General features: G+C 38.7%; 1 protein-coding gene across 3 annotated transcripts; it reads left to right on the forward strand.

The window, feature by feature from the left end:
* Positions 1 to 4,013: 4,013 nt before the first annotated feature.
* On the forward strand, positions 4,014 to 10,653 carry saxo4 (stabilizer of axonemal microtubules 4). 3 transcript variants are annotated; one of them, XM_042496730.2, is made up of 13 exons: positions 4,014 to 4,161; positions 4,875 to 4,927; positions 5,259 to 5,436; positions 5,533 to 5,668; positions 8,275 to 8,437; positions 8,549 to 8,594; positions 9,447 to 9,547; positions 9,671 to 9,736; positions 9,881 to 9,970; positions 10,047 to 10,112; positions 10,203 to 10,297; positions 10,390 to 10,492; positions 10,572 to 10,653. In XM_042496730.2, exons 3-13 carry the CDS (start codon positions 5,334 to 5,336, stop codon positions 10,581 to 10,583), a joined length of 981 nt encoding a protein of 326 aa, XP_042352664.2. In that variant the 5' UTR covers positions 4,014 to 4,161; positions 4,875 to 4,927; positions 5,259 to 5,333; the 3' UTR covers positions 10,584 to 10,653. The 3 variants fall into 3 exon arrangements, with proteins under 3 accessions (XP_042352664.2, XP_042352665.2, XP_087935565.1); XM_042496731.2 differs by having other exon boundaries at positions 4,018 to 4,161; positions 4,841 to 4,927; XM_088079439.1 differs by having other exon boundaries at positions 4,043 to 4,161; positions 4,850 to 4,927.
* Positions 10,654 to 10,926: the final 273 nt, after the last annotated feature.

A 10,926-nucleotide genomic window follows, 5' to 3' on the forward strand; every position in this document is an offset into this window, starting at 1 on the left:
TGTATCTTCTGGTGTTTTTGTTTATTTTATTTATTTTTTTAATCATCTCAGTCACACGTAGACATATAGTGTAATTAAGCTGCAATAAAAATAATTAGAAACTGTAATGACACCATTCCAATTTCCCATGTTCCACTGTGTGCTGATAGCGGCTGCAATCTGCAAAGGTTGTTTTTGCCTTTGAGTGCAATTAAAAATGTATAGTGGAAAGCTTCTCTGAGCAGCACATTAGTCAGCATGAAGGTAAATGAATCGCACCACTACATGCTACACTCTGGGAGAATCTTTCATCCCACTTTCAAGGATGATGACAGATTTCTTCATTAATTAGCTCTTGCATTGTTCATACAGTTTGTTTCACTTCTGACTTCAGTCCAACAGCTGCGTGTTTCAGCTTCAATCCGTCCCACATCAAACATTCAAAAGCATATCTGGCAGCATCAACACCACAGTGAAATTGTTTTCCTTTAATTTAATCTGCTTCTCATCGAGTTACAGGATATCATGTCTTGTACACGTTTTGACTTAAAATGTCTTATTTTACGCCTGAATCCCCCTCTGCTCGTGGCAACCCGCCTCCTTAGCATTACACGCACCAAAGCTGACTGAAACTCGAAATGGAAAAAGATGACAATACAATTTACCCCAAACCGTGCGTGCCAGATTTGCCTATTAAGTACAGAAGTCAAAAAGGAAGCAGGAAGGAGATAAGACCCAGAACAGTGAGGCGGTGAAGCAGAGAGAGCGCCCCTGAGACCTGACACACAAAGAAGGGTCTTAGCGCCTGAGCTGTCTCTTTATGTCTCTCTAAATATTAATTCCGTGCTATTCTATGGCAGACATAGAAACAGGTTATTGAACCGACAGAGAAACCGTCAAGATTCTCCTCCCGGTGCAGCAGAGTATCAGAGCTAAGCAGGAAACACAGACGAGCACCGAGCCAGCCGAGCTCCTGCAGACAGGGGCCGGGGTTTCGTCCCTCCCTGAACCACAACAGACGGCTGCAGGCGAGCCAAGCGCATCAACTCGACGGGAGACCCGTGCTTGCATCACCTCCGTCTATTTTTAGACCCTCTGCACCCACCTTTGTTGTCGTTTTTATTAAGCTACCTTGTATTCAAAGTGCTATCTTAAGTGTTAAACTGTTGCAAAAGGTGCAGCAGTTTATCCTTTTCCCCCAGTCTTATTGTCAAGAACCAGGCCTGTATTTCTGGCTAAATCACAGTCATGTTATATGTGGATTATGCAGATGCAGAACTAACGCAGATTGCTACACAGAAGAGACGAACAATCACGTGGAGAGTCTTCTGCAGATTTTTCATTTCAAACAGAGTACAGCAGGTGCTTCCACTGATCAGTTCCCCCTCTCTGACTCGCTGGCTGAAGTTGAGCTAATAAGTGAAATCATCTGGTGTAATCTTTTGAGTGGAATGAAAATCGGCGCCTGGACTAGTCCTGCTGTATGGATCCCTGCGAGTTTATAATTAGAAATGCCAATAATGTGCACATTGTGTTTAAGAGAAAAGAAGCAGGAAATGAGACTGTCGGTTCTAATGATGCAGGCGTTTCCCTGTAGTTTTTTTTCTTTTGGAGAAGATAATGAACAGTCCCAGGCTTGGCACGACAACAGCACGTCAAGCGCTGTGGAACGGTAACACAAGCAGCAACAGCCTGGTAAAGATAGGCTCCTCCGACTGCCAGCGTTTTGGACAGATGGAGGGAGCAAGAAGCGATGTGACAGAGGTGAAGATGCAGCGCGAGTCCAAGGAAATGAGATGGAAAGAGAAGGAAGAGGAAGTGAGAATTAAAGAGAATGTGTGGAGATGATGTGACGACGGTGCATTGTCATATTTAGTGATCCATGGGGTGAGCAAGTTGTCATGGAAAAAACCCAGAGAGATGTTATACAGTAATTCCCACATATTAATGAAACAGTGGAGAAAATCACACTGTTTGAAGTGTTCATACTGTGTCTGTAGAGCTGCTCTGAAATAAAGCAGAGGGTTTGCATTAATATCACTCTTTCATCCCTTTAATTTAATACAAAAATCCTCCTGTTGGTGGTTAATTAGTGAGAGTATTTATCTTTATCTTAATCTGGTGGAATGACACTGATGTCCAGCTCAGCCTGTTTTTTTTCTGATGTCCTAAATACAGCAGGAGCTGGATATCCTCCAGATGAAATAGAGATGCTGGTGTAGATGTATGTGTACAGATGTATAGATGGTGTACGGACATTTTCTCCTGCTAACAGCGGCGGATGATAACTCTCTGTCTCAGATGGACATTTTTATCAAGATGTCATGCAAATTTCAAGCCATCCATCATCTTTTTTTTCTTTTTTTTTTACATAACCTTACATCTTTTCTGGGCTAGACTGAAGGCAGAGTCACTGTGGCATCACACTGCCCTCCAGTGGACACTCAGAGAAACTGTCCAGGCCGCTGAGGATGTTTGTTACAAGAGCTGAAAATGTAATCTAAATCAGTTCTATTTATACAGCACACATTTGCCTCAAAAGGCTTCACAATCCGTGCAGCACACAACACGCACTATTCCTAAAAAACATTCCTAGAGAGAATTCCTTTTATAAATATATATGACTGCGGTTACATGGACACGAATAACCACTTATTCACATTCTGTATATTTTCACTATTCACATTTTGTATATACCCCTCAGTTTCTTTTAGACTACTCCAGCTAACATATTTAGGTTTCTCGTAAACAGAATATATTGTTTACAGGCTGAAACACATAATGAGGATACTCCGAAAACCTGTTCATAAACGGGTTATTCATGTCCACATAAACGCATTGAATATTAGTTGTCCTAAATACAGTATGCACGTGAAGGAGATAATATTATTCTAGAGAATTTCAGGCAGATTCAGTTAATTATCAGTTCAGTTAAAATCACAAATAAACAAACTAAACCACATAGCAATGATATTGATGGGGATGAGAGAGCATCCCCCAAAATGCTGTTTTGTTATTAGCAAAGTAATCAAATGTAATGTAATAAGTTGAGTAATTAATATAGTAACATTACCTATTACAGTTTAACAGGGTAACTAGTAACCTATAACTTAGCCCTATTACATGTCATAAGTGGTAGCTGTACGTTATACTACAATAGGACATAATTGTAACATAATGCAATATTGTACAGTGTTAACTACTAATGATATAATTAGGCCTTCCAGTAATAATAATAATCATATATTTTTGAGAACGATGTGCAAGTGTGTTATAAAGTGCAAGATTAAAGGTCTGTACCCCATTAGGTACAGAACTTATTTCATTTCATTTTTACTTGTTCCAGTCACACCAATGCACAACAAACAGATTTAGATTCAAAACAACCCTAATACACATTCCATGACCGAAAAGAAGCAGGGAGAAGAAAAAGAGATTATGTTACCTGCCCCTTTTTGAAAGCATATATAATCAAAGCAGAATATGCTCTGTCAATTACAGTTACTTAACAAATAACACTTACAGGAAACCCAGATAAAAATACATTAAAAAAATCAAGAGCCGTACACCATAAGTCACCTTCAACAAGGGGACAGATTTTATCCAATAGCTTCATGTAGTGTAAACATCTGCTTTAATGTAGTCTGATAGTCATGATGTTATAGGTTTTGTGTTATATTGTGGACTTTGTTTTGGGGATTTCTGCTGTTTTCTTTTTACTAATGTACTGTTTCCTGTTTTATTTTGTAGAACCACTCCCCATGTGTCATGATATTTCCTGTCTTTGTGTGTTTTCCCACCTTAGTGTTTCACTGCTTACTTTCACCTGTACCTCACTAGGTGTAGGTTCCCTCATGGTTTTCCTGTGCCTTTAGTTGTCCCTGGCTTTGTCTGTTTCCTTCCTGTTTTTTTATCAGTCTCATTTGTCCTGTCCTGTTAGCAGTCTTCCCTGTTTGCTCCACTCGTGTCCCCTGCCACGCCTTTGATTGTCAGTCAATCCCTGTGTTTCCCTCCTTTTACCTGTGTCCACCTCCCCCAGCTGTGTCTCATTCACCTTATTAGTTCCCATATACCAGTGTGTTTCCCTTTCTTCCTCTTCAGTTTGTCTGTGATCTTCCCTGATGTCTCCACTGTGTTTGCTGCTGGCTTCAGTCTTCACCTGAGTTCTTCCTTGTGATTCTGGTTGGTTTCAGGTTTTTGGGGTTTTTTTTAGAATATTTTTTCTGGCTTTTAGCCTTTAATAGATAGGACAGCTGAAGCGTGAAGGGGGAGAGGGAGGGGATGACATGCAGCAAAGGGCCAGGGCCAGAAGTGAAACAGTTTATTTTTTTGTTCATGTTTCATGTGTACTTTGTGTTTTGGTTACCTGCTTGTTTTTTTTTTTCTTGTTTTTTGGGGCATTTTTGACCCATACATAGATCATATCTTTAACTAAGCTTAATGTTTAAATCTCAATAATCCAAACAATCGTGACGTAATAAAAAAATCTCCTTGTATGTTCTATTGGGTCCACATTATGAATAATTCTCACTGGGTTTTTTTTTGTATTAGAAACTATGGCTTTGTGTTGCTCATGTATGTGTTGTTTCACACTTCCACACAGTAACTGAGATGCTGAGATTCATTAGCATCAACTGTATGAAAAACATTATTGCGGCACCTTTATGTAAATAAGACTTTTGGGATATGTTTGGTGACTCCTACAACATTTCCTGCTGCAGCATTACTTAACCCAGAAGATGCAGTATTATTTTCTTCTGATCAGTTAACATGTATTGAAGAGGTGTTTAAGAAATAAAGCATAGAGCTGATGGGCAGTAGAAAGTATAGCAGCCAGTCTTTCACTCTGGTCACTCTTCAGCTGTAACAGTCTGCCCTTGTGCTGGATCTCCTAGCAACAGACACCTGTTTACCTACAAAAGCAGAACAAGGCAGCAGAGAGCTGCAGGTAAGGGAAGCTTTCCTTTCTTTTTATGGGATCATTTAAATCTGGTGTACATGTGTGTGTGTGTGTGTGTGTGTGTATACGTATATATATATATATATATATATATATAGAGAGAGAGAGAGAGAGAGAGAGAGAGAGAGATAGATATAGATATAGATATAGATAGATATGAATTTTCTCCTCACTCAAACAGCATTTGATAAAGGGAGCTCTTATTGCATTACAGACTCTGTAATCACTTCTTCAGAGAGTTGTGTTGGATTCTGTCAGAGCTAAAAAAAAACAAAACAAAGGAGTTACACATTGATGCGGCTTTTGTTTGTGGTTACAGCACTGTGCACATGCCCTGAGGATTTTTGCCATCCATCACTGTTGTCACTGAGGGTTTCCATTACAGCAGTCACAGATGGCTGAGCAGGGGAGGATAGTCACGCTTAGTGTCGGAGCAACAGGCAGCAGGGGACCACTGACCGGCAACGCAGACAATACTTCTTACAGAGCGTCCTATGGTGAGAGAGTGCACAATGATGAGGGGACACTTTTATTTCACATTAAAGGATGCCTCAGTGTAAACATGAATAACTTTCTTAACTCTTACTGATCAGGAATAAGGTCAGATCCAGGCAGGTTGAGCTTCAACTCTTTTCTCGCACATCCCAGTAAGACTGGCTTCACATCAAACCAGAGACCAGCCATATATTACAAGCCCAGTTTGGACCTCACAGACAACCCTCAGTTTGGGTAAGAGTCAGAGCAGAAGACTGAAACAATTCAAATATGTTTGTGACTTGATTTAAAGGCCCAGCACAGGTGTTTTCACTCACCCTGTCTGACTGGACCTCTAGTGAAGTGGTAGCTGGGTGGAGTTATGCTGGAAATCTTGTGCTATACCAAAATTTGATACTCAGATAAACAAGATAAAAGCATAAAGTGAGGATGTCAAATCAGACAAAATAAGTGAAAACACTTGTGTCAGCACACTATGTGTGTGTGGATTGTGTCAGGGGGCCTTAAAGGGCCAGTTCAGCCAAATCGCAACATGTCTCAGTAGGAAAAAGTATATGTGTAAATAAAAAAAGTAACAATGGCTGAGTTCTTTTAGCCCTTTGATTTCAGGGTCCTGGTATGTGGTGTGTTTCTATCCACCTCTTTTGTGCGTTTTCCAGCTCTCCCTCATACCTTCACGACTGAATAGGTTGATCTTTGACTGATCTCCAAACGACATATATTACTTGATATATTGCGACATATATTGTTCTAATGGTTGCAGTGTTAAACAGGTCCTTAACCCTCTATGTTAAGCAATATGATAGTTGGTGACAAAATGCAATGTTTTTTGTCATAAAACAGACAATGTAAACAGAATTTAAATAAATTTTGAAAAAAAAAAAAGTTTTTATGGGGCACACATTTGGATACGTTACCTTAAAACTTACCAAAATAAAAAAGATGGTTATTGTTTAAATTGCTTGTAAAATTTTACTCTATACTCACAATACAATTATTCAAAACCCTTTAAGTTTGTTATCATGGTTGCAGCTCTGCTCCAGAACTACCTGGTCAGGTTTAGGCAACAAAACCATGTGGTTAGGTTTAGGAAAAACATCATGGATTGGCATTAATGCTGCACTCACAGCCATGTTTACTGTGTTCACGAGAAGAGACCATATCGTTGCCTCCGTGTTGTGGTATCCATGACCTCATAGGTGGAAATTTTCTGAGAGCTCAGACTTCACAACTGCATTTACGCAACTTCCCATGTGGTAATCTCGAGCTCACAAGTTCTAATATAGCACAGCATACGTAAGTTCCATTGTCACTAACGTAATGTGACATTTTTCTCGTGACATGTCACATACGACACTAGCATAGCATGCTACACAAATTAGCATACTAGGCTACGCTTTGTGGGAAAAGGACAACTGTCTCATTGGTGAAAGTCAGGCGTTTGTTTGACACCTCGTTGTGTCCTGCAATGGCACATGACTGGAAAATTACACCTGTTTATCTCAGTGAACCAACTCCCAAAGTTTTGCAAAACAATAGTGAATGGAAAAGTGCGGAAATTCTCTTTTTCTGTGTGCCAATTTAAAAAAAAAATTGTTAAAATTTGCGCCATATTTGGATGGAAACCTAACTATCGTCATAGCATACTGGGACCCTTGAGTATAACATCGTTAGTGTCATCACCTGCGCTTTTCTTACACTGTTAAGTCAAAGTGTCTTCTGTGAAAAAAGCTTTGTGATATGCCTTTTTTCCACAGCAGACGCTGTGACTTGCCAGTGTGAGTGTTAGTAAAGACACTAATTATGACTTTGTTTTATTCAAGTGTTCCAGTGAGAGTGACAGTGAGCCAGCGTGCACAATATCAGGACCTTGGACCTGGAAACATTATTTACACCTGTGCTTTTCATGCAGTGACAAGTCAATATGCTGTGAAAAAGGCTTATAATAGAGGTGATATTTGTTCAGCCTCAGCAGGTGCAACAAAGCTAACAAGAGAGCTCAATGAAATGTTAAAAATCATGCACTGTCTCTACATGCTAACAGCCTGGAGGAGAGCTCTAATCTACTGAAAGGATTAAAATCACCAATTTCAATTGCTATGAGTGTGCAGGGCTTTTAAGATATACATCTAGTGAATAGAGGTTCATCTGCAGTGCTCATTTGATTAAAATATCTCTATTAATTGGATAATGTACAGACTTGGCTGTGAATATTTGATTCTTTCTACCACAGAAAAAGCCCCTATTATATGACACTATTACTGCTTTAAAAAAAATCAACAATAAGCCCTGAAAAGACAACTTTCCTGACCTCCGTTTGAGGCAAAACTCCTGAGAGGGGTGTCTTTAAGGCCCTGCACGCACATAATAAACACTAAGAAATAATAATAATCAAAAATAATTATAGATATTATAACAACAATAGTAATTACAATAATCAATAATAAGGCAAAAACAAACCTACAACTAGAATCCATTAGAAACAACAAAACAAACAAAAATGTGTATTTTGTTATTTGCACTGTAAAAAATCCCAACAACTTAGTTTTTAATTTTAAAAAGTTGGTGTTCCGATTTTAAGTTGACTGAATTTTTAAAGACAAATTGAGGAAGCTTTTGATGATTCAAATTGTCTTCTCAAATTTCATCAATTTGACAATTTATAGCAGTCTAGATCTTTATTAAGTTAAAACAAAACATGTATTTTTACAGTGTGGATGACACTTTCATTTGATTCATTTGATAGCACAGATTCTTCTGTGTTTGTATTTTTGTAAACCAACTTCCTGAACTGATTAAATTGACTGTGATAAATAAAACTTTGTTGTTTATATCTGCAGACACCTGTTGTCTGACAGCTTCATGTCACAAACTAAACTCCACTACCAGCCTCACATCCACTCTGATTGTTCGGGGTCTATGCCAAACATCATTAACAAACCCAGAGGGAGCGGCTACCATCAGCTGAGGAATCTTCCGAAGACAGTGAGCATGGAGGAAAAGGTAGGATGCGGAAAGAAAACAACATGCCGGAGATGTTGACAAGTGTCAGGTGTGCAGAAATGCTGAGTAATAAATTCCTAATTATCTCTCTTCATAAATATTTCTCCCCAGACGGAATACCAGAGATTGTTTGTGCCACATCGACTCGCACCAACAGGTAAAATAATAAAGTTTGTAACTGTAAAGTTTAAAATTATTTTTTATCTTGTTTGCTAAAACTGTCACAGTAAATTGTGAGACAGATAGCTTGAAAAAAAAAGAAATCTGACTTAAAGTTATTTTTTTATGAAGGTTACATATTACAGCTTCAAACACATGACAATTATGAGGAGATGATGTGGGGAAGTGAAAAAACAAATAGTATTTATTTTCCAGGCTGCAATAGTTGCAATGATTAAGAGAATGAAGACTTCACCAGACCAGTTCTATCTAACTATTTTTACAAACAAACTCAATCAGCAAGGCTGTCCCACTATTCACCAGTCTACCATATACAGGCTTAGATTTTCAGGGCTCCCGCAGTATTTTAAATATGTGCATCTGCCCCCCCACACACAAAAAAAAATATAAATAAATAAATTACTTTTATTTTGATAAGATTAAATAATAAAATATAACTGGTGCATAAAAATTCTCCAGAGGGAAGGAAATCAAGTATTTGATGATCAGGATTTTCATGCTGAGGACCTCCAAACATCCCCTTTGTGTACCCCTGATGCTGAAACAAAACTTACAACCCAGCTACCACAGTATAAAATATCATTTTAATAGATATTTTACTTTATTCCTTTATTATAGCTGCTGCAATATTTTATATTTTGGCTCAGATCAGATTTACTTAAATTATTTTTTTACACATACTTGTGGAGGCACTGTTGAAGGGAGCCTGAGAATTTGTCGATCAATGAAGTGCTTCACTGTCATCGCTGTGTGTTTGACAGTAAAGAACTTGCGATGACCTGATGTGATTTGTTTGTTTGGTGTGTTTATGCTGTTGCATTTCCTCCAGTTTCCCAGCACCATGTGATTGTGGGTCCAAAAGTACAAACTGGATTCACTCAAGAAACAGATCTTCAACTAAACACATTTCAAGATAAAAACTCCCACATGGTAAGTTTTAGCCATTCTTGTAAATTTAATCAAACATGCAATACATAAAAATGTAGGTACACCAGTTATTTCTTATGTGTGGTCCATCTTTCACTTTCAATTTCTTTTTTTGGTCTTGTTCAGGTTGAACTTCTGCAGGCTCCCGGCTCGGTGATGAAAACTGACTTCAAACGACCATCATTTCTGCAGGTTGACCCACAGGACTCAACCGCTCTGACCTTTCTTTTCAAAGGATGCCATTTTTAATAATATTAAAATATAAGGATTCCATATTTTTTAATAATATAGAATCTTCCAGGTTTAACGGCATCTTTCTGTACTTTGTGTTTGAAGTGCACTGAGGCGACAGCGAACCTGTGCAGCAGCCATTTCTCACGAGAATCAGGATACACTCGAGGTGCCACCGCTCCTCTGGCCTGGCCAGTGAGTATTCAGTCAGCTGTATTAGATCTGAATGATATCCCTTTAACTTTGAACATTCCCTCCTCTGCTCCTCTAGTCGTCCCTTCTGCCATCACCTCAGACTAAAAGTACTGCACCAACTGAGAGGACCATGAGAAAAAAGGTTTTATATTTTTCTCTTGTAGTTTTTTCCCAATAATTGTTATTACCTTTGTGTTTGGAGCTGTTATTTCAGTCTGTTGTTGTTTTCTAGGAACCCACAGGGCATCTTCTTAATGCTCCAAACAACCAGGTTTTCCCTAACACACCTTTTGATGGCTCACACTTCACTACACATTATAACAACATGTACGTATGTTTAACACTGTCAGATCACGTTGTGATTACAGGATATCATTCAAGAATCTGTTTGAATGACAAATATCCTCATTATTTTCCAGGTTCTGCCATGATGCTGGTTCTGAAAAGTTGAAATCTGGACACACTTGTTCAGGAATCTTCAGCGCAAAAAGAGACAGCGGCTTCAGTCGTCGAAGTGGACAGGTACACAAATAGGTGACAAACAAGCTGCACACATGAACTATGTTTCATTTGACTCACATGAGCTACTTTTAATTAACAGGTTCACCTCTAGGGGCTAGAGCTTCACACACCTATGTTGGCACCTGCATAATTTAAAATAAAATGTAGGTTTTTCTTGTTAACACTTTACTCTGATTCATTTGTGTTGAGAGAAAAACTGTGGGATGGATAGATTAATGAATGGGCCTAATGGGTGCAGGCCCAGCGGCCTAAAAGTGTCAGACGCTACCCTGGTCTTCACCTGGAAAATATCATATTTACACATACACACTAGTATTTCTAAAAATGACCACAAAGAGATGTAAAGGAACTGCAAAAAGACACAAAATTACCTAACAAGACACAAAATAACAACAATAACAATCTTCAAGAGACACAAAATTGCTACAAAAAGG

This window comes from Plectropomus leopardus, chromosome 7, assembly GCF_026936395.1.
Source record: "Plectropomus leopardus strain MGB_pleo_1.0 chromosome 7, ASM2693639v1, whole genome shotgun sequence".
Lineage (NCBI taxonomy): Eukaryota > Metazoa > Chordata > Actinopteri > Perciformes > Serranidae > Plectropomus > Plectropomus leopardus.